We start from the raw sequence: 24925 nt of genomic DNA, 5'->3' as shown, positions 1-24925 counted from the left end.
AGAAACAGATTGTTTATACTAAAATCCTAGTCAGATGAGCTGTATAATCCTTTTTAAGTTTCTCAATCTCCACCCACCTAACCTGATTGATCTTTCTCAGTGTCCCTCCTTCCTGCTGAGATCTCGCACTGCTCAGCACAAGCTGCAGTTTTCAATGAGACTGGGTGAGTGGGGTCTGAATACACTTGGACTCGTGAGCGCTCCTCACTTTTTAGGTAGAATCGTAAAATGTTCATTTTGACATTCAGGATTTTACAGCTATTGACATAGATCCAATTATGCTTCTGTACATGCTTATATATATTATGGTAATATATATACTAGTTGGCCCGTGCAAAATTTTCGCACATTGGTTGTCGGGGGCACAGGCAATTTAAGGAAAATCAAGCTGGTCAAATGTAAATGTATTTAATGAGATGATGAACACAGAGAGGTATTTATATATGTAGATTGGTAATACAATAAATTGGTTTGATAAGTAGAGGCTAAAAAATGTCTTGAGGTTGTGTTGCCACGTGCAAGTTATTGTTTTTTCTGCAGGTTTCTGAAAATGAATGTTTAAACTGTATTTATTGATCAAATCATGAATGTGTTGGTTGTGTCTTTTCTTGCTGAAAGGGGCAAGTTTACCTTTTAAATGGTGTATTATTTGTGTGTGTGGGGAGAAGTAATCACTGAAAAAGCAGTGCATGTTTACAAATGTGTTTGCATATGTGTCTCACCTGCAATGAAGTGTGCAATCCTCGAATTTGCCTGAAATAGGCTGGGCTGGGCTTCAGCAAGCTGGAAAGACCCCAATGTAAATGCCACCTTCAGGTAAATTGACCTTTGATATGGTGTATCATTTTTGTGTGTTGGTGGAGTATAAACAGAGCAAGTGTGCAATTGAATAGGCAGTGCATGTTTACAACTGTTTGCATATGTGTATGTGACTCACCTGCAGTAAAGTGTGCAATCCTCCAATGTGCCTGAAATCGGCTGTGCAAGGAGTCCGGCAAGTTGGAAAGCCCCCAAGGCAAATGTTAGGATTTGTTTGTGATGTCTGTAAGCAGCTTTGTGGTAGTGCTTTGGGGTACTGTGGTGCCACCTGCAGGTCATTTTTCCTTACTGCAGGTATATGAAAATTAATGTTTAAACTGTATTTTGTGACCACATCGTGGATGTGTGGTTTGTTTAGCTATTTTCTTGCAGAAGGGGGCATGTTTACCTTTCAAATGGGGTATCATTTGTGTGTGTGGGTGCAGCATGAACGGAGATACAAAGTAATCACCGAAAAAGAGTGTTTAGGAATAATATGTAAGGATTACAGTATATATACAGTGTATGTGTGTGTGTGTGTGTGTGTGTATGTATATGTGTATATATGTGTATATATGTGTGTATATATATATATATATATATATATATATATATATATATATATATATATATATATTTATTTTTTATGTATTTTTTTAATTATTAACAATGCAAAGTGAAGAACATGAGTTCATTACTACAAAAGTGTGGTCTGTACGTTCTTAGTAATGGGTTCTGTATTTTGTGACCCCTTTTAGCGCTAGCAGGATTATTTATTGGCCTGCCACTTACCAATCCGGGAGGTCCATAGAGAGATGCGCAGACGTTTAGACCTATAGTTACAATGTGATAACGCCACCAAATTGAATGCAAGGCATAGAAAGTCATCTCTTGGCACTAAGGTGACCGCATTACATTCGTACTGATGATGCCAGGCTCAAGAGCCCTTTGGATCCACAAGTTTTAAGACTATGGGAAGGATATCAAATTTTGGGAGAAACCTATGTGCAAATATTAGCACCTACATTGCACACTTGGTTTTCTATAAGAGATTATTCCTTGTAGCGATATATATTTTTCCTTGTTTCTCGTTACTAATACCAGCGACTAAGATTTCATTTATCATCTTCTGTCTCTGCAGAGTTCAGGCAGAAGATAATAAACAGCCTGGTTCTCCACCATTCTCATCCTGCTCCAGCATAGTACTGCTATTCTACTGTTCTATAAAACCCAACATCTATAAATATACCACTGGCATTGTGTAATCAACGAACTCTTTAAAAAAAAAAATATATATATATATGTATATACGGTATATGTCATTGCTTTGCGCTAGATGCAAGTGCTGCATTTCTGCTGGAGCGCATTTATAAAAAGTGTTGTATTTTTGTCACTTGATATATTTATAAATGGTAATGGTGCCCAGAATGATATATATTGATATACCATTAGAAAAAAAAAAACACTGAGAACATATATCTCTTGGTTATTTGTGGAAATGCCCAATAGGACCATAAAGGTTTGCATAAACCTTCATCAGCTGTTACTGCCAGGTTTCCTTACAAGTAAGTGCTCAATTTCCTTGTTGCGCCACAACAACAACAAAAAAACTAAAATTAAGTTGACGTCCAGCCTCATCAGAAACTTTACAGGCATCATGGCTGGCTTGAAAATAACATACTCGCCTGGTATGAACCTTGTGAAGCTGGCTCAGGCTGCTCCGATGGTCTTCGAAGACCAGGACGTCATTGCTTCCTGTTGCCGCCGTCATCTAAGGTGGAGCGGTGATGTTCCATCTTTGGTTTTTAGCTTGGTCAGTGGTCCTGATAAGTCGCCCACTCTGTTGCAGAAGATGGCTCTTATATAATGGGTTTCCAATATAGAGACATGCAGGGATTTGGTTAATAAACTTTTCAGGATTGCTTTTCTAGTCTATTCTATTTATAACTAATCTTGATTTGTGGTCTCTTGGTGACCACACAATATAATGACCGCTGCCATCCGACTATATTTTTGGGGTCTTCATTGTTGTTGCATCTCATTCCTTGGATGACCAGGATATGGGGATCCTTCCTGTTAAGTCCCAACTTCTTTGCTAGGGTCCCTGGTGACACAGGGGAGAATCCTTTTGACTCTGCATCCCACATTAGTCAGTGCCCTTATAATACCAGTGTAAGGTTCCACTATTCAGGGTATGTCTGCCGAACACATAGTATACAGTCCGACAAGCTATGGATTCTGTGAGATATAAAAAGCCAGCTCCAGGCATCAAAATGCTATAGGTGTCTTTTTGTTTGTGACACTTTACATCTTCCCCAAACCTTTTCCTCATTATTGACCGTGTGCTAAAGTCTACAAAGACATTTTCTCACTGTGATTCCGATCAGTCGCCATTGCTAACATGATATTGTTTTTGCTTCTAAGAGCACCGCTGGCTACAGATCATTTTGTAGCTTTTCAAGAGACCTTTTGCCTGTTTTCCACTTGTGTGTTCCCAAGAGGAAACTGTGGCTCTTTAATTTGCTGGAGAAATCTCCACACATCTGTCCATCGGGGCCTCGGTGCTTGAACAGTGTGGATTAAATGAATAAATCACTTTGTAACCTCTGATGATTTCCAAGATACTGTGGTCCTAGGAAACCGTTCAACTTCTAATACCGATACTTTGCATTCTGCAAGCAAGACATGGCTTTTCTTTTAGAAAGTATATTATTAATAGCCATCTACTCTACTGTATAGATTTTGGCAGACAGGGTATCAAACCTGTCACGTGGGTGTCAGATCCCCCTGGAAGATCTGGAGTTAGACAGTCACATCGGATAATGAATCACAGGTCTTATTTAGAGATGGTGTGATTTGTGTCCCATATTAAATTGTTTCCTCTGGTGCTGAAGAGATTAACGACACTTTCTATGCTGGTCAGAAACATGCAGCTCAATTTCAGCTGCTTCTGATCTGGTCATTACCTCTACCTATGAAAACTGGTCAGACCTTCTTCCTGCCGGTGAAAGATTTATCTTCCTGTGCTGTGTGCTAAACCTAAGTAGCTGGAGTAGAGTTGTTGTTGTAGTGTTCTTGCTGTTGCTGTTTGCTTATCCTCCTCCCTATATTTGCATTTGTATGCTATAGGTTTTCTGTTATCCCTGTTTGTGTCTTGTTTACCTTACATTTCTGTCCTGTGCCTCATGGAGTGGGGGAGGAGACAGATCAGGGTCTAACAGGAGCATTATAAGGTTGGAGCCTCTGGCCTCTCTACCTTCAGGAGTACCCACGTGACAGGGATAGTTAGGGTTCCAGGGACAGTTTGAGTCCAACCTTCCTTACCGAAGACCATGACAAAAGCCACTTTTCCAACTGCAGCTTTGAAAGTCCTGGAGGCCATAATGTTATGTAGATGGTCTCAAGTCATGGGCACTTGTTTTTCAAACGCAATTGTCAAATTTTGATTGCATAGTGTAGGTGAAGCCTAAACATGTGCAACATTAGTAGCCCATTGATTAGTGCACCAGTGATTGTCTTACCGCTGTCTCTAACATCATGTCCTCCCTCTATCTGAAACTGAACCTGTCAAAAACTGAACTCCTCGTGTTCTCTCCCTCTACTAACCTATCTTTGCCTGACATTGCCATCTCCGTGTGCGGTTCCATCATTACTCCAAAGCAACATGCCCGCTGCCTTGGTGTCATCCTTGATTCCGAGCTTTCATTCACCCCCCACATCCGATCATTGGCTCGCTCTTCTTATCTGCATCTCAAAAACATTTCTAGAATTCGCCCTTTTCTTACTTTCGACTCTGCAAAAACTCTTACTGTCTCACTTATTCATTCCCGTCTGGACTATTGTAACTCTCTACTAATCGGCCTCCCTCTTACCAAACTCTCCCCGCTCCAATCTGTCCTGAATGCTGCTGCCAGGATCATATTCCTCACCAACCGTTACACCGATGCCTCTATCTTGTGCCAGTCATTACACTGGCTACCCATCCACTCCAGAATCCAGTACAAAACTACTACCCTCATCTACAAAGCACTCCATGGCTCAGCACCACCCTACATCTCCTCTCTGGTCTCAGTCTACCACCCTACCCGTGCCCTCCGCTCCGCTAATGACCTCAGGTTAGCATCCTCAATAATCAGAACCTCCCACTCCCGTCTCCAAGACTTTACATGTGCTGCGCCGATTCTTTGGAATGCATTACCCACGTTAATACGATTATTCCCCAATCCCCACAGGTTTAAGCGTGCCCTAAAAACGCATTTGTTCAGACTGGCCTACCGCCTCAACGCATTAACCTAACTATCCCTGTGTGGCCCATTTAAAAAAAAAACAAAAAAAAAACACATAATCAGGTTCCTCGCATCGTGTTCTCATACACTTTCTGCAGTTAATAGCTGCAGTGCTCAATTCATTCTGCTAGATAATGAAGGTCCTAGCTTTGGAGTATACCCCCCCAAAAAAATACTTAAATGGCAAATCGGCCCAGTTATGTAGTAACATATTTACTGGTTAATATTTAATTGCTAGGTTGAAATATTCTTAAAATAACCTTTTAAATATCCATAAGTATGTGTCCTATATTTACCCAAGCATAATGCCTGCCGGATCGGAGGATTAAAGTATGTGGAGAGCCCTAGGCAAAACCCGTGAGCATTATCTATTCCTCCATCTCCTATTCGTGGAAGGAAGATAAAGCAGAACAAATGGTGAAAAGGCCTACTATAAACGATGAATATTGTATTTTTTCAATTTATCATAGACGTCAAACAGAAGCACAATTGCAGGAATGTTACTACATATCATGTACAAATGACAACGCCATTAAATGTTCAAGAAAAAGTTACACAAGTTTTTGACCACTCTGTTGAAGTAAGACTCTAAATGATCCAAGACTTGTTCCATCTCAGATTTGGACCCCTCTTTATATGGGAATATGGGAGCTAATTATTTTTTTTTCCATCTGAAGCGATAGTCATTATGCCATTCCCACATTGAAAATTCTAGTGTTAAATGGCAAATAGTGCATGTAGATGAAAAGCTGGCGAAGTAGTTTATTGATGGCTCAAACTACTGTTCTAGATTCTGGTTTGGGCTTGACATGGCATGGCTTCCAGTGATGGCGCGTGACCAGCGATGGGGGCTGACAGGTTCATGTCAGTACAATATTGCGCTTCATTAATGGGGATCTCCCCAACAGTTATTAATTTCACCAATTGGTAAGTTGGAAATGTTAATGTAAGAAATCATACACACCTCCGATTTTCACATACGAGTGTCATGTGCGCTTTTCACTGATAACATTCATACTTGAGGCCATTCACATGTTTCTGATTTTTTTCGGTCCGTGGAAAATCGCGGAGACATGTCCAATCTTGGTCCAAGGGTCAGATCAAAATCGTCAATGTTTTCATTAAAAAATTAGTCTCTGAGCGCAGTCTACTTTCCATGGACTGTAGGACTGGAGAAGGTCGAGGAATTGTTTTTTTTCTATTTCTCTAGGTACGAGAAAACCTCAAAACCGGAATAATATGTTAATTTTTCTCGTATATGGAAATATCGTAGGTGTTAATGAACCCTAAGGTTGTCATTATTGTCAATACACTTTTGTCACACTTCCAAAAATGTTTTGTTTTCTTTCTCTATCAAGCAACGTCTCAACCTTACTTATAACAAGAGACCTATCGGGTGGTGATTCTTGGTTCCGACATTGCAGAATACTTCTTGTGTGTTGCCGCTCCTTGCACACTGAGCTTCCATTTATTCTTTCTAGTTTGCGGAATATTACGTATTACCGGAGACCAATCTGATAAGGCAAATTCAGGGGAAAAAAGAGAATATCGGCAAATCAAAAGTATGCATAAATTATTGAGTCTCCTTCCACCAGACCGTCTACATTTGGGATCAGTCCCATAGACAATATTAGATATTAAGTGAGAGAGGAGTCCATTTTCCAACAATGAGAGGGGACTTTTTAACCTTAGAAATAGAAAGGTGTGTGGCTTTCTCCTTAAAGGAAAACACATCCTCGAAAATCCTTGTGAGTTGTAAAATGGACTCCGCAAATTAACTACGTAGGCATGTAAAAAAATTATTATTATTTCCATGCAATAATTTGGGTGGTTTTTTTTTTCATTGTTTGAAGGAGCAGGGTTTGCATAGCTTAATACCATTGAGGTTCACTCCAAATATTGGTGTGTGGTGTGTGTAATGGAGGGGATTGATTTTTGTTAATAAGTATTCTGTAAGATTGTCTTTAGGATTCCCTGGGCAGTAATTACTTTAGGGGTATTGGGCATTAGCTCAGCTGCCTCGTAAAGGCTTCCGTTATTCACTGCATAGAATGTAGATGCCATTTTGCTGAGGTCACCGCTTTTTGCGGAAACTTTTATAGCTCTTGTAAATGACAAGCTGGTAATAAACTGGTTCCAAAATGTATCTGCTGCATTTCTCAAGACAGGAATAATCTCTGGATTGTGTAGTTCTTGTTATTATGAATTGATGTAGTCTGTAAAGGACGTGGGTTCAGGGATTTAATCTTTTCTATAATCCTATTGCTTAAAATATTCAGTTAATAATAATAATAATAATAATAATCTACCTTTTCACCAAAAATTTAGGCAAACTTGTCACATTGAACAAGTATTCTAATCTGCCAGCATCATGTATGAGGCAGGAGGAGCTACGAAAATTGATATATAATTTTGTACATGAGGATTAATTGTATTTTGTGACCTTTTTGATGGATATCCCTGCTCATTCTGAGTTTAGGAGTCCAGTGGGCGACACTAATGTCAGAAAGATAACAATTACTGGACTCCCAAGTCTAGAATGAGCAGGGATTTTTCCATCAAAAAGTCACAAGATACATCAATTCCTTATCCGCAAAACTATTGATCAATCTACTTGGCTCTTCTACTTCTTACAGTGTTGCCCATGGGTTGGACAGAATTTTCATGATGAGAGGTTCCCTGGATGGCTAGTGGACTAGGCAGGATGAAAAGGACTTTTTATTTTGTGGTGGCTTCCGAAGAAGAAAAGTTATATTTAATACAATTTAGTTGGGACAAACCGATATTGGAAAAGTTAGTGATAAACTCTCGTGCTCGCCACCTGCATGAGCATCTTGGGTGCTCGGATACGCATCAAGTATTGCTGATGCTCGAGCGCCATGCTCGAGTTCCCACCCCACAAGTTTCACAGCTGTTAGACAGCCAATAATCATGCAGGGATTGCCCTTGTATGGCCATCTGTATTATGGTTTAACAGGTGTTCACCTTTATTCCCATTTGGAGACCTTATTGTTGAATCCACCAAACTTTGTGTTTCTTTTTTGTATTTTTTGTAAGTCTGTATGTAGCTTAGCATCTACTATACTATGAGTTAAAAAGATCATCAAAAGCTACAAACAAAATAAAACCATTATCTTTGTCTACTTCACGTTGCCAGGCCGGTTCCATTCAAGTGATTTCTTGATTGAGAACAGGTGTGGCAGTAATCAGGCCTGGGTGTGGCTAGGGAATGTGAACTCGGCTTCCCAAAGATATGATAAATTAACTTTGGTTTATGTTTTAGGGGGGAGGCAATCACTTTTTCACACAGGGCCCTGTAGGTTTGGATTTCTTTTTTTCTTAATAATAAAGACCTTCATTTATAAACTGCATTTTTTGTTTACTTGTGTTGCTTTGTCTAATATGTACAATTGTTTGGTGATCTGAAACATTTACGTGTGTCAAACATGCAAAAGAATAGGAAATCAGGAAGGGGGCAAACACTTTTTCACACAACTGTATATCTCTATAGTTTCAGTGCTGCCCTTCAATATGCAGTATGTAACATTCTTATATCTGTTTGTCTTTAGGATCGTAAACTAACAAAACTGGAGAGACAGAGATTTAAAGAAGAAGCTGAGATGCTGAAAGGTTTACAACACCCCAACATCGTCAGGTTTTACGACTTCTGGGAATCCTGTCTGAAGGGGAAGAAGTGCATTGTTCTGGTTACCGAACTCATGACATCAGGGACTCTAAAGACGTGAGTGAACGTAGTGCGGAAGTATATGAAACGATAAGCCTGACTTATGTATGACTGACTAAGACCAGGTCTTCCAAGTGGTCAAAGTACCAAATATTGTTACAATCCTATAATGAAGAAGATACCAACCCTAGTTGCACGTATATTTTGCTATATCATCTCCCGCCATTGCAAGTGGGCCCAACCTAGTTCCATAGTATACTGTGTGATGGCGCCCCCACCCTTCCCTTACTTCAGCTAATTCTGAGCCCATCTACTTGTCTGCTCTCTGAGCTGGAGGTCAGCAGGACACCCATTGATTTTTGTGGACGCCCATTGATGGCAAAGAAGTATGATCAAAGTATGGCAAAGTATGATTGTTATGATTAAACAAATTGGGGGGAATTAATTAAAATGATTGTGCGGAGTCGCTCACTCCAGCACCGATAGGTGAGCAGTTCCGATGACCTTGCACTTGCCGATCATACGTCCTTCCCGGCAGAAAAGGTACACCACGCCATTGGCACCACTCACTTCCTGATGTAGAAGTTAGCGGCACCAGACAACCCTTTTTTAAGATCTGTACTGCAGTTTTGGTTTTGTAGAATTTTTCTTTGCAAGCCACATTGGTCCCAAAAGTGCTGCAACATTTTGTTCTTTTCCCACCACTACTACAACCAGTTGCCAAGGTTTAGCATTAGGAAACGGGGTCATTGTAGCCTAAGAGATTTACTACAAAGTATGGCAGAAATAGAATGGAATTCTAGCATGTCTCTTCTCCGTGTCTTTCCTGTCACCTGGACAAAGATGAACAAAACTTGTCACATCTTACTACGACTGATTGCATGACTGCTATATGAATGGCCAATCTTGTCAAATTTCTCTACAGCATTAAAACAAGTTAAAAATAGGTTGTCTTATCACAACCCCTAAAAAAGCAATAAAAAAAAGCAAAAAAAAAATGAAAACAGTGACCCGATCAGTGTTTGCTTCCAATCATGTTTTCGTTCTTCAACTTCTAAATTAAAAGAACCTAAAATTAACAAATTGATGTTATGGATTTTTTAAAATGTTGGTTAATTGTTTGCGTTTGTGTTCATTTTATTCAGAAAGTTGAATATGCGACTTCTTAAAGGGAACCCTGACACTAGGCACACGCAGTCCCATCAACTGGCTGCATGATTTTAGGGTCTGAGCCGGTGTTTTGCTGCTTATGGTTAAGTTGCTGCTGATAGGAGCATGAGTCTAGCAGGGGGCCTAGTGTAAAAATGCCAAAATTTGCTGTGCTTTTTTCATCTTAATACAGCTGATTATGTGGAAAATTTAAAAATTATTAAACGCTACAAAATTTAAGGTTTTTTTTTTTTGTTGCTTAAATTATGAAATGTTCTCATTAATTTTAAGGTAAAGTATTATTGAGGTTTGTCCCTTTTCAATTTAGACCATTGTATCAGATTTAGTTCTAGGATAAGGTGTTATCTGATCATGCTCAGGTTCTATCCGAGTGTCTTCGGCGTGCTCGAATACTATGTTCGAGTCCCCGTTGCTGCATGTTTCCTGGCTGTTCGACAGGCGCAACATGTGCAGAGATTGACTAACAAACAGACATCCATCCCTGCATGTGTTACGGCTGTCAAACAGCAACAGCCATGAGACATGCAGTCGTGGGGACTTGAACGTAGTATTCGAGCACGCCGAAGACACTTGGCTAGCACCCGAGCATGCTCGAATACACCTTATCCTCATCACTAATCAGATTCTATGCACTTAGCTATTCTGTAGGGTGATCTGGACTTTACACCTTAACTTGAGTTTTCTTTCTATTATTTTTTTCAGTTACTTGAAGAGATTTAAAGTGATGAAACCAAAGGTTTTGCGCAGTTGGTGCCGACAGATACTGAAAGGATTGCACTTTCTCCATACGCGGGCGCCACCCATCATCCATCGGGACTTAAAATGTGACAACATCTTCATTACAGGGCCGACTGGCTCCGTGAAAATTGGGGATCTTGGGCTGGCGACGCTTAAACGAGCTTCTTTTGCTAAAAGTGTCATAGGTAAAGCTGCTTCTAATTGTTCTATTAAGATTGTGACTATTTTGTTCAAGATCAATCGGTATGAGGAAAATGTTTTTGAGAGTCAAATCAATTTAGAAGTGTAAGGAAAAAGTCTCCATACACACTGCCATCAGAAGCTCCCTTCATCTGTGATGTGAAGTGTAAGAAAAAAGTCTCCATACACAATGTATTCAGAGGCTCCTGTCATTTCTGATGTGATGCGCTGCCTTGTTGGTTACCATTGTCTGACAGATAAAACAATAGGATTCCTATGTAAATGGTTAGTCAGTTTATATCTTTTTGGTTTTTTTTTTCTTCTTCAGTATGTTTCTTGTCGTTTAGTTTCGGGAACCCTCAGCTGACTCGCACTGCCTGAACCACAGCCATCATGAATCAGAGATCAGTTCATGCATTACAAATTGGTGTTATACTCTGAAAGGCTAGGGTCTAAGGAGTAAAGTTTCTACTTGCGAAGAGTGACCAGCCTAGTCTACATGTCAGCGTGAGGAGACTTATAAACCATGCATAGTTCTCTGGGAAATTATATATGCGAATTGGCTCTTCAGAGAGGAAGAGGACTAGAACTCTATCGCCACCTATTAGAAGCAGCAATCCTAAAAGTCAATATCGACTCTTTTTTAATGAGCCTTGCAATATGACCCGGGATAAAGGCCAAACCAGAATCTAAATTGCAGACAGTGTTTTGGGGGTGCTGCCCCTCGTCAGCGCAAAGCTTGAGATCTGATTTGGCTTTGTGAGAGGCTCTGGACTGGGGTTTAAAGGGATAATGTTTATCCTTGTAAAGAGTGGCAAGCCAAGCCTGGAATGCCAGAGTGAGGAGACGTCTAAGCCATGCATGCTCTGTGATGTTTCAAAGAACGGCATCATTGACAGCGCAGCTGGAGATTGTGACTAATCCAAGAGGCAGGTCCTCGACAGCTTCAAGTGCCTAATCCCCTAGGCTAACGGGTCTCTCCACACCAATAATGAGACCCGTAAAACTAGCTGAGAAGACAAAGGGAAGCAGGTGGAGGATTTGCCTTTTGGGCTAGTCACCTAGGACAATGGCACAGTGTGGTTGGGGCAGAGAGGAGCAGCTGATGGTGGAAGGAGAAGGGAGAAAGGCATGGGGTTGGTTTCGGTAGGCTGAGGTCAGCCATTCCTTAGTCAAGATATTATTCAAAATCTTAACTGGCAAACTTTTGGTTTTTGTGTAGAGATTCTCTGGCATTGTACTCTCTCCCTTCAGGGACTCCGGAGTTCATGGCACCTGAAATGTACGAAGAACATTATGATGAGTCCGTGGATGTCTATGCTTTTGGAATGTGCATGTTAGAAATGGCTACCTCAGAATATCCGTACTCGGAATGCCAGAACGCTGCCCAGATATACCGGAAAGTAACCAGCGTAAGTACACATTATTTATAATATACGGTAACTTTGCAATTAGGTGGACTTTTTTCTTTTTTGGTTTTCCTAATTCTACCCAAAAGTATATGTTAAATATAGAAATTAATGGAGAAATGATTTAAATCCTCCTTGTTCTGCAGTTTGCCTTATATTTATAGTAGATGGGTCTATAACCGGCATCTACTGTATGTCAGCACCTTCTGCCCAAGTGCGTAAATGCTTCTTATAATAGAAGACACCGATGATGGCATTATTCATGCAGTGCACAAAACGTCTGTCCAGTTTGGCCATAAAAGGTGGTCATATCTGCAAATGAATCAGTGCTGATTTTTAGGAATGGTTCCTTTTTCTTAAGTTTTAGGTTGACGGCGCAAATTGCAAATCAGACATGTAATTACTATACCAAAATCCAAGACTGATCTCTTGATTTATGATATGGAATGGCCTACATGTCTTCTGGCATAGATCTTGCATCACTCCTGGAGGGTCGCAGATGCATCAAGAATTTTTGAGTGAGGCATTCGGATGCATTCTCTTTCCCTTGATAATATTCTGACCTGCGGGGTCATTGGTAATGGATTTGGCCATATGGTGCCTGCATTTAGTCCCTTGATAGATGATAATGGTTCTCATGATATTCATCCCTTGGGAAAATCCAGGTTCCATCAGTTTTGAGTTCTCTTCTATCATATGTACAATGCTGTCAATAATTCCTGGCTTTTTTATTTGACTGCTTTCTGGTCCCGTACATGAGTCAATGTGACATTGACATGATATTATCTGCTAGATTGAGACATCCCAATCATTTTGAGAAGTCCCCATATTAATCACTGGTAACGTATGGTGTGTGCTCCCTCTGACTCCGGCTAATGATTACATTCAACTGTTGAACAAATAAAGATCAATCTGCAGATGATCAGTGGCGCTGATGTATCTGAGCCTTGTGCTGATCAAGGTCAATTTGCAGCTTGATGAAGCATGAAGAGTTTCCGTTGCTGATGTACAGGACTTTCCACTGAGTCGCTGGCAATTGCCTCGAGAGTCAAAAGGGAATTTGGGATCTAGCTGAAATAATCTGATTTACTGTATATACTGCACAATAGATTTACCGGTAATCACCCATTTTCAGGGAATTTTTAATCGCCTTCTCTTTTGAAAAAAATATTGAGTATAAAACCAGCCAGTTGCACCGAGTTGTCTACTTATTACATATGAGATATGATGTTAAAATAGTAATGTGTCTGGAGCGCATTATAACCCAAACGGCATCCTTGTGTATTGGAAGCATCCATTTGGCGTTGAAAAGGCAGTGTTTTCCTTGGCGCCTTGGGACATGGGGAGTTGCTAATACCCTTTATGAGGTCAAGGGTAGTAATGTACCGAGCTGGCCCTAGCCTCTCAATTAATTAATTGACACCGGGGCATTGGATATGCATCGAACTTAGGAACCTCGTTCAGCTTCCTATAGTTATTGCAAAACCTTCATTATCCGGTTTCGGTACTAAAACTATTGGACTGGACCAGCCACTCTTGGATTCCTTGATGACTCCCAAGCTCAGCATCCACTTCACCTCTTTGAAATCACCTCTGGGTGGTCTTCGGGAATCCGGTATGGCTTCACGTTGACCCGGACATGAGGCTCCGTCAGAACCTCATGCTCTATAACCAATGTACAACCTGGCAGTTCTGAGAACTGGTTTGTGTTCCGCTGTAGAAAATCTCAGCATTGTTACTTTTGGGCATGTGGCAGCGTCTCTGCCACCTTTAACTTCTTCTGTGTCAGCTTCAGGCTTGGACACCAAACATGGAGCTTCCACGGGCTCCCTATCTCGCCATTGCTTAATCAAGTTGACGTGATATACCTGGTAGGGCTTCCTTCTCCCTGGTTGGTGGACTTTATACTTGACATCTCCAACTTTTTCAAATATATCGTAGGGGCCCTGCCACTTGGCCAGGAATTTGCTCTCCACCCTAGGTACCAAAACCAGTACTTGATCTCCAGGACTGAAGAGTATAACCTTTGCTGACCTATTGTACACCCTCGACTGTGCCTCTAGTGCTTTGAGGAGGTGTTCTATCACAATGGGCATCACCTCAGCAATTCTCTCTTGCATCTGGGCCACATGTTCGATTACACTCCTATAGGGTGTAGACTCAAGAGCTCAAAAGGGGAGATTCCAGGAGAGGCTTGTGGGACTTCTCTGATGGAGAACAGCAGCTACAGCAGTAGACAGTCCCAGTCTCGGCCATTCTTCTCCACGACCTTCCTCAACATGGCCTTAAAGGTTTTATTGAACCTTTTCACCAAGCTATCCGTGTGTGGATGGTAGACTGAGGTCCGGAGTTGTGTTATTTGCAGGGTTTTGCACAACTCCTTCTTCACCTTTGACTTAAACGTGGTCCCTTGGTCTGTTAGGATCTCTTTAGGTAACCCTCTCCTACAAAAGATATGGACCAAGTCCCGTGCTATACACTTGGCGGAGGAGTTTCGTAGTGGTATGGCCTCTGGGTACCGGGTACATTATGCAGGACCACCAATATATATTGATGTCCTCTTGTGGACTTTACCAGGGGTCCCACTAAATCCATCGCTATGTGCTCAAATGGAACCTCGATGATGGGCAACGGTGCCAGAGGACTGCGGAAGGTCAGCTGGCATGTGGGGCAGGAATGACAGTAGTTGAAAATCTCTCTGTAACACCCAGGCCAGTAGAATCTTTGCTCTATCACCTCACCTCTTTGCTTGGTTACCCTATAAAGCATTTGTCATCTCAAAATGAGGGAATCTATTGTTGGCCCCCGACTCCTGAGGCACACTGTTATGATCTGGTGACCTTGGAGCCGCATGAAACTTTCTCTGGAGTCGGTGGAACCTGTACTAACCGCAAATTCTGAACTAACACCGCAACTAGAAGTAGCCGTGGGGTGTGCCTAACAAACCCTAGACACCTCGACACAGCCAGAGGACTAAATACCCCTATAGATGGAAATAGAAATGCTACCTTGCCTCAGAGCAGACCCCCAAAGGATAGGCAGCCCCCCACGAATAATGACTGTGAGTAGGAGAAGAATAGACACACGCAGGTAGAAAACAGGATTTAGCAAAAGAGGCCACTCTAGCTAAATAGGAAAGGATAGGACAGATTACTAGGCGGTCAGTATTAAAACCCTTCCAAAAATATCCACAGCAGATAATACAAAAAGTTCCGCAATCTAACTAAAGACATGGAATGTATATCTGCCACTCAAGAGAATCCAACAAGACTGAGAAAATACTGACACAATCTAAGCTGGACAAGAAAACACAAAGAATAGCACTGAATTGTGAAGCACACAGCATGTGTGCCACAGGAAAAAAAAACCAGACACTTATCTTTGCTGATTTGGCAGAAAGGCAGGAGAAACCAGGCAGAGGTCAAACACCTCCCAACAACAATTGACAACTGGCAAGGACTAATGAATCCTGCACACCTAAATACCCCAGTCAGAACTGCAATCAGCGCCTGGTTGAGGGACAGCACTGCAGGTGGGTTATTCAAAATACGAGCAGCATCGTCTTCTGTTGCAGTCCATTAGCTCGGTGGTCATGGGGCAACAGGCAGCTATGTGACCTGGAATATGACACCTCCAACAAATTGCACTCTTGGATGGGGCCTTTGGCAATAACTCAGACGCCTCTTGGGCTCTTGGACGCTCCCCATATGTGGCTCTACCCCCCCTCTTTTGAGTGTCAGCTGCGGTTTGAGGTAGGCATAGGAAGCGGTTTCATAAGAAAATGTCCGGTCATGTTTATTAACTTCATAAACCTGTTTAAGCACAAGCAAACAAAAGCTAGCCTTCTCCGGCACAAAATGAAAACAAGCTCTGAGGTCCGCCCGCTCAGGTCAGTGTCTTTATCAAACAACACCTGCCACAGACAGTGAATGAGACTCTCGGCCTCTATTTTATCTGCGAAACCATACTTCTGGGGTTGGGATAAGTGAGCAGTTATTCCCACCCATCTCTTATGACTGCTTGTAAAACCTGGCCCTGGAATGGGATATATATGGATCCCATTCCAGGTCCGGGCTTTACATGTGGGTCCTGGGTAAATCTGGACACCGTGATAGTACAGAAACTTTTCAGCAGTTAGGAGGATCTTTACTTGGGGAAGAAGAAAACTACTATTCTATCTTTACATTTACCGAATTGGCAAGTAAAATTCTCTAAATGTCGCTATTCATATTTTTATATAGTGTGTGTGTATATATATGATATATTATATTCAAAAAAGGAGGCAGTACTCCTCCATTCCTTCAGTGAAAAATGTGGAAGGTTTAATCAACCCACATGTCTGGGCGACGTTTCGGCTCCATATGAGCCTTTCTCAAGGCTTGAGAAAGGCTCATATGGAGCCGAAACGTTACCCAGACATGTGGGTTGATTAAACATTTCACATTTTTCACTGAAGGAATGGAGTGCTGCTTCTTTTTTTGAATTTCTACTAATTTGGCTAATCGCTGGACAGATTGCCTGGAGGCCTCGCACCCGAGGATAAGTAAGCTGTTGTGCTGTTCCTTTATCTAATATATAAAGCTGAATGTGTGTGTGTGTGTATGTATGTATGTATGTATGTATGTCCGGGATTGGCATCTGAACCGTAGCAGCTACAGCCACAAAATTTTGCACAGTCACACGTCTGGACCCCGAGAGCGTCATAGGCTATGTTGTGAGGTGAAATTTTAACCCCGCGCTTTCCAATTCACCAAACAATTTTGCCCCTATCTACATAATGGGGAAAAAGTGAAAGGAAAAGTGTTGGAGGCGTCGCAGCTACAGGCACAAAATTTTGCACAGTCACACGTCTGGACCCTGAGAGCGTCAAAGCTATATTGTGAGGTGAAATTTTAACCCCGCGCTTTCCAAGTCACCAAACAATTTTGCCCCTATCTACATAATGGGGAAAAAATGAAAGGAAAAGTGTTGGAGGCAAATTAACAGCTGCCAGATGTGAACAAGGGGGACTTAAAGAATGACAGCGATGGCACCAAAGAGTATATACTGTACAGTTGCTAAGGTGGGGCCCCAACATGGGATAATCACACCACCACGGGGATATGAACACACACACAAAATGCGCCACACACTACCACGTGCTCGAACACATATACCACCCTCAGTGCACATTTCACCACACATACACCAACCTCGCCACATAAAAGTAGAAACACAAAAGTCGCCGCTCAAAACTCGCCACGCGCAAAACTCTCCACATGCAAAACTCGCCACACGTGCAAAACTCGCCACACGCAAAACTTGCACACGCAGAAAAATTGCCACACGCAGAAAAATTGCCACATGCACAAAAGTTGCAACACATGCAAAAGTTGCCTCACACAAAACTTGCACATACTCAAAAGGCACCACACATAAAACTCGCCACGCGCAAAACTCGCCATGCGCAAAACTTGCTGCACACAACTTGCTACACTAACCTGTCACATGCAACTCGACACACAAAAAGTTGCTACACGCATGTCGCCACACAAAACTCATCTCACAAAAGTCCCTACATGCATGTCGCCACACGCAACTCAACACACACAACTTGACACACGAAACTCGCCCTAAAACACACACAAGTCTGGTATCCTTCAAAAATAAAAATCTGATTAATAAGCAGACAAACTACAAGAGCAACAAATGTACCATATAGGAATCCGGCAGCTGTCAGTCACATGACCAGTCTATTATGTGTATGTGTGAGCTAATATATACTGCCAGGGGGTGGGCTTACTGTTGGCTGGGGATTTATCAGGCTGCCATTTTAGCTTACAAATACTGAGGTAAAAATACTGACCAAATAACGTGTGAACGAGGGCTAATACAGGAGGAGATGGCATACAGCTATATACTATATACAGGAGATGACACACAGGTATATACTATTTACAGGGGAGATGACACACAGGTATATACTATATACAGGAGGAGATGACACACAGATATATACTATATACAGGAGAGATGACACACAGGTATATACTATATAGAGGAGGAGATGACATACAGGTACATACTACATACAGGAGGAGATGACATACAGGTATATACTATATACAGGAGGAGATGACACACAGGTATATACTATATACAGGAGCAGATTACCTACAGGTATATAGTATATACAGGAGGAGATGACACAGGTATATGCTATGTATAGGAGGAGATGACATACAGGTATATACTATATACAGGAGATGACACACAGATATATACTATATATAGGTGAGATGACACACAGGTATATACTATATACAGGAGATTACATACAGGTATATCTAATATATAAAGCTGAATGTGTGTATGTATGTATGTGTGTATGTCCGGGATTGGCATCTGTACCGTCGCAGCTACAGCCACAAAATTTTGCACAGTCACACGTCTGGACCCCGAGAGCGTCATAGGCTATGTTGTGAGGTGAAATTTTAACCCCGCGCGTTCCAATTCACCAAACAATTTTGCTCCTATCTACATAATGGGGAAAAAGTGAAGGGAAAAGTGTTGGAGGAAAATTGACAGCTGCCAGATGTGAACAATGAGGACTTAAAGAATGAGAGCGATGGCGACAAAGAGTATATACCGTACAGTTGCTAAGGTGGGGCCCCGACATGGGATACTCACCACACACGGGGATATGAACACAAACACAAAATGCGCCACACACTACCACGTGCTTGAACACATATACCACCCTCAGCACACATTTCACCACACACACACACCAACCTCGCCACATAAAAGTCGAAACACAAAAGTCACCACTCAAAACTCGCTACATGCAAAACTCGCCATATGCAAAACTAGGCTCACGCAAAACTCGCCACACGTGCAAAACTCACCTCATGGAAAACTCACCTCATGCAAAACTTGCACACACAGAAAAATTGCCACATGTACAAAAGTTGCACCACATGCAAAAGTTGCCTCACACAAAACTTGCACATACTCAAAATGCACCACACATAAAACTCGCCACGCGCAAAACTCGCCATGCACAAATCTTGCTGCACACAACTTGCTACACTAACCTGTCACATGCAACTCAACACACAAAATGTTGCTACACGCATGTCGCCACACAAAACTCATCTCACAAAAGTCGCTACATGCATGTCGCCACACGCAACTCAACACACACAACTTGACACATAAAACTCGCCCTAAAACACACACAAGTCTGGTATTGTCCTTCAAAAATAAAAATCTGATTAATAAGCAAACTACAAGAGCAACAAATGTACCATATAGGAAATACGGCAGCTGTCAGTCACATGACCTGTCTATTATGTGTATGTGTGAGCTAATATATACTGCCAGGGGGGAGGGCTTCCTGTTGGCTGGGGATTTATCAGGCTGCCAATAGCAACCAATCACAGCTCAGCTTCTATTTTGCTACAGTTAATTAACCTGAGCTCTGATTGGTTAATATAGGCAACAAAGACATTCTCAGTATAACAAAGCTAATATATGTTGTGAAATGCTTCTATTTGCTTAGTTTTTGCCTTTTAATAATTACATTTCTATCTATTTGTTTTGTGGTTTTTGTGTGCAGAATAAATTTTTGGTAACACATTCTATTTTGCTAACAGCAGTCATTAACCCGGGCGAAGCCGGGTAGTACAGCTAGTTATGTAATAAATATATATATATATATATATATATATATATATATATATATATATATATATATATATATATATATATATATATATATATAATATTTATTTGAGTATCCTATGTTTTATGTTCTTGAGAATGTAAAGCCATTTCGGCTTTCTTCTATTCTGTGAAATGTTTGTCTATGACAGCCTCATCAACTAGTCCCACAGCAAAGGTGAATTGTCTAATGTGTCCAATTTAATAATCCAGAGTTTAACGAGAAGCCTGTAATGAACGTGCAGAAAGTCATGTGTAAATTGTCCTGAGCGTATGTCATGCAAGTCTATAGACATTTAGCTAAATGTAGCATGTGCAGTCTTGTATTGAAGATTAATGATGATTAATGAAAAGCTCCAACAGTTATTTTTGCATTTAAAGAATAGTTCCCATAGGCATACCAGCTTATGTCCGCATGCAGGCACCAGTTTACATATATAATAGATCTCCTAGACATCTAGCATAATCATTTTCTCTGTTTTTTTAACCATATGGTTTGCAGTATAAATCGAGGACAAGGATGGTATCCGTGATGGGGGTTTTCCAGCGTCTTTGATTTTACAAAACACGTCACTGATCTGTGCGATCAACAAAGCACAGATCAATAAGACACTGCCCTTATTGGGAAAAATATGTAATCCTGTAGCTGCATTTTAGAAAGAGTAATATATAAATCTGTGGGGAAATGAATAACCGGTAGTGTACTTATTTGAATGCCATAATCCCATCTTAGTCCATAATCTTTAAAGATCCCTGCTCTGTATGGTTCCAGAGAATCCTGATGACTGAAAAATAAACTATTCTGCTTATTTTTCCAGTCCAGTAACTGCAAAATGACTTGCAGAAAATTTTTACCCTTGAAACACTATCTACAGGTTTAATAAGTCAAAAATTCTGGGCTAATTAAAGAGAATATGTCCTTCCTAATCTGATGACTGCAGAAAATAGAGGCAGAGACCCTCATTCCCGTGATGTATCACTTACTGGGCTTCTTTCTGTAGGTTTAATAACATCACTGTTTAACTGCTGCAGCTCCTCTAGTACTCGCAGTGATGAGCTTAACATAACCCTACCCCCATCCATGGATTGACATTCTTCTGCCTACACTGTACACAGGTAGAAAACTACCAATCCGTAGTTAGGGGAGAGGAGGGGATAGCTTGATCTTAAAAATATCAAGGGCTACATGGCAGGAGTTCATCACTTAGAAGACTAGCAGAGCTGCAGTAGGAAAAAAAAGTTATTTTCAAAACTACAGCAAGAAGCTTAGTAAGAGATATATCATAAGAATTAGAGTTTTTGTGTCTACTTTATAGGCATCCTATGGCATACTGTTTAAACATTAAACCTCCTAATGTAGTGTATGTTGTAAGCTCTCCCTAGTGCTAGCAAAATGTTATAATTTCACTGTAGTTAGGCTAGTTTCGTACATCTGACAGTCTGCGTATGGAGCACAACATACAGCCCAGCCTTGGTACTCCTGACCTGAATTCTGCAGCTTCATAGCCATATATGAGGCTTTTAAGAGGGGTTAAGACCTACAGCCGCCCCGGACATTGTGGTCTGTACTGACAGTGAAACCGACCTTATGCATAAGATTTGGGGCTCTGTATGGGACAATTGGAGTAATAACCACCTATTAAGGATTAAATCAGGACAGAATCTTGGATGAAAAACCAATGTGGTATTAAAAGGGGACAATTTCCTTTACATTCTGAGTTTTAAGTGGTTATTACTTTGAGAACCTACTTAAAACAGATGCCTCTACCCTGTGCCAGTCATTGCACTGGTTGTCCATCTGATACAGAGATCAATATACTCTCTCTCACCCACAAAGCGCTCCATGATTCAGCACCGCCCTACATCTCCTCCCTCGTCTGTCCACCACCCACCCTAATGACTTAAAACTAAAATCCTCAATTATCTGAATCCCCCACTACTGTCTCCAAGACTTCTCTCGTGCTGCCCCAATTCTCTGGAATGCACTACCCAGGATACTTCTATTAATCCCCTATACCCACAGTTTTAAGCATGGCCTAAAAACATAATTCTTTAGACTGGTCTATCACCTCATCACATTTGCCTAACTAACCACGTTTTGCCCACACAAAACTTTCATCAAAACCAGGACCCTCATTTCATCTGTTTACACTCCCCCCATGCACTTAATAGCCCTCTATGTCTGTACTGTACACATAATGGCTGGAGACCGGTTCATGCAGCATTACGTGCAGACCCTATTTATTATATTATGGCTGGACTGTACAATATAAGAACATTTTTTTCATTTCCCTTTTGTGTCTCCCCTATTTCCTCATAAATCGAAGTTTGCGAGCAGCAGGACCCTCACTACCTGTGTATCTGAGTTATGTTTATAATTTTAGAAAGGACCTTGTGTAGACAAAGACATTACAGAATAAAGTGCTGCGGAATATGTTGGCGCTATAGAAATAAAAATTATTATTACACATTATATGCATTGCTAACCACTGAGCCAGCACGGTGGCTCAGTGGTTAACACTGCAGCACTGGAGTACTGGGTTCAAATCCTGCCAAGAACAACACCTGCAAGTAGTTTGTATGTTCTCCCCGTGATTGCGTGGGATTCCTCCGGGTTCTTCAAAGACGTACTGATAGGGGATGTAGATTGTGAGCCCAAATGGGGACAGTAACAATGATGTCTGTGAAGTGCTGTGGCATTAATGGGGCTATATAAGTGAGTAATTTATTTATTTATTTTTTTCGTTTTCTACACAGGGTGTGAAGCCAGCAAGCTTTGAAAAAGTGTCAGATCCCGAAATCAAAGAGATAATCGGGGAGTGCATCTGCAAGAACAAGGCGGAGAGGTGAGGGGGATTCTGTCTGCATTATCGGTGTAATAATGTAAATGTCAGTCTGATGAGTACAGTTCACGCCTGCTGTCAGGTTATTTGCCCATGAAGTGCGGCCTCCGCAGTGCATAGCCCCCGGATCACAATAGAGAGATTCTCCTATCGACCCGTCACCACATTTATACAGCTCCGGTCCCGACAATTTATTTTCGGAGAGTCAGCTAAACAGCGAACAGCCCTGGTAAATGGAGAATTGTTGGTTAAATGGCTTTTTATATAGAAAACAAACAACCTTTCAAGAAAAGAAAATGCTGAACCTTGGAACAGATTTCTATTTTACGAGCTGAAGTGACGCTTGTTCCTGTAGACAATGTGCTATTATGGCTGATCGAGCAGCGCGGCGATGCAGAAATAACAAGGCGCCTATGGAAATGTGGGTAGTTTTGAAAAAAATAAATTAGTTTATCCAATATCCAGTATTGTATATCGGTGATGTGTTTGACGAGATTTTTTATTTTAGATGTTTTTTTAAACCTGCACTATTTATGGAATACGGAACACTCTCCAGAAATTGCTCCTTTTATCTGGAGTTTTGGAACCCTGAAGGCCTTTTTTTTTTTTTTTTTCATTTTATTTTTATTTTTCTTTATTTATATTTTTTTATTATTGTTTCATGAAGGTTTTTTATTTTTTTTTCCCCCTTGATGTAGCATTTTCTTAGTGTTTAATCCACACTCTTTGGGCATCTTTTTGCAGTCATTAACTGTGCAAAAACAATGTGAAAACTCTCCAAGAGATGCTCGCGGGTCTTCTAAAGGTCTTTCAAATTGACTTCTGTTGTAAAGTATGGAAATGGAAAATGCCTGAAAAATGGTCAGGTCACTTCTTTTCTTTTCTTGGCTTTTTGGAAACCGGAAGTGGCTAAAAAAGCTCAAAAGGCTGAGCATGTGATCCGTGAGTTCCTTTTACATAGAAAGGAGTAAGTTCATTCTGTTGTGCACTTTTTCAGGCTGTTTTCATAGCGGAGCAGTGAAAATGTAAAATATATAGTACAGCGGGTGACAAAAGTAATGAACATGTCACCAATTTTCTAAGTAAATATATTCCTAAAGGTGCTATTGACAGGCATAATAATATAGATTTTCAAAGTAAGTACACCAGACTTATCAGGTTGAAGAGATTTGTTTAGTAATGCTTACAACTTGTTGTGAAACCTGGCGACAGAACAACTTTACATTTGAAAAACAAAAATAAAATATATACCATATTTCTCTCATTATAAGACACATTCTCCCCCCAAAAAAATGTTGGGGTAAAAAGGGGTGGTGCGTCTTATAATCCGAATTGTTGCTTTGTGGAGCTTACCGGCCACATGGTCTGGGTCCCAAGGGCGCTGTTGCCGGACGCTTCTTGTGGCGACGGAGGCAGGAGTCGAGTGATGGCTGCTTGCCCCATTGCACCATTTTATAAAGAAAAACAAACAAAAAAAAAAATTTTGTTACTATTTTCCTCCCCAAAATTTCATTGGGTGGAGGGTGGTTGGTGTCTTATAATCCACAAAATACGGTATTTATTTATTTGTGGGTGAAATAAGTTTTGAACTCATCACCAATTTTTTGAGTAGATATATTTCTAGAGGAGTGCTATTTACATGAAATTCTCACCAGGTGTCGGTAACAACCCATCCAATCCACACAGGCAAAAAAGTCAAGCTATCAATGTACATATTAAGTTATGTGTAATACTGAGAAATGACACAAGGAAAAAGTATTGAACACGCTTACTGAAATGTATTTAATGCTTCGTACACAAGCCTTCGTTGGTGATGACCTCTTCAAGACGTCTCTTGTATGGAGAAAGTAGTCGCAGGCATTGCTCAGGTGCAATTGTAGTACATTCTTCCACACAAACACTCTTCAGATCCTGAAGGTCCCGTGAGCTCCTTCTATGAACTCTGAGCTTTAGTTCCTTCCATACATTTCCTATTGGATTCGGGTCCGATGATTGGCTCGGCCATTCTAGCAGATTTATTTTCTTTCTCTGAAACCAATTGAGAGTTTCCTTGGCTGTGTGGTTGGGATCATTGTTTTGCTGAAATGTCCACCCTGGTTTCTTCTTCATCAT

General features: G+C 41.0%; 1 protein-coding gene across 12 annotated transcripts in view; it reads left to right on the top strand.

Annotated features, from left to right (window-relative positions):
• The window catches only part of WNK2 (WNK lysine deficient protein kinase 2), a 193768-nt gene that overhangs the window by 75182 nt on the left and 93661 nt on the right, over positions 1-24925 (top strand). For all 12 annotated transcript variants that reach the window (XM_077278262.1, XM_077278253.1, XM_077278255.1 and 9 more), the window contains exons 3-6: positions 8654-8826; positions 10642-10862; positions 12112-12269; positions 22728-22816. In XM_077278262.1, coding sequence (XP_077134377.1) covers positions 8654-8826; positions 10642-10862; positions 12112-12269; positions 22728-22816 — 641 coding nt within the window. The remainder of the gene's footprint in view (positions 1-8653; positions 8827-10641; positions 10863-12111; positions 12270-22727; positions 22817-24925) is intronic.

The sequence above is a fragment of the Ranitomeya variabilis genome, chromosome 8, assembly GCF_051348905.1.
Source record: "Ranitomeya variabilis isolate aRanVar5 chromosome 8, aRanVar5.hap1, whole genome shotgun sequence".
Lineage (NCBI taxonomy): Eukaryota > Metazoa > Chordata > Amphibia > Anura > Dendrobatidae > Ranitomeya > Ranitomeya variabilis.
This window is presented reverse-complemented; position numbering and strand designations above follow the sequence as displayed.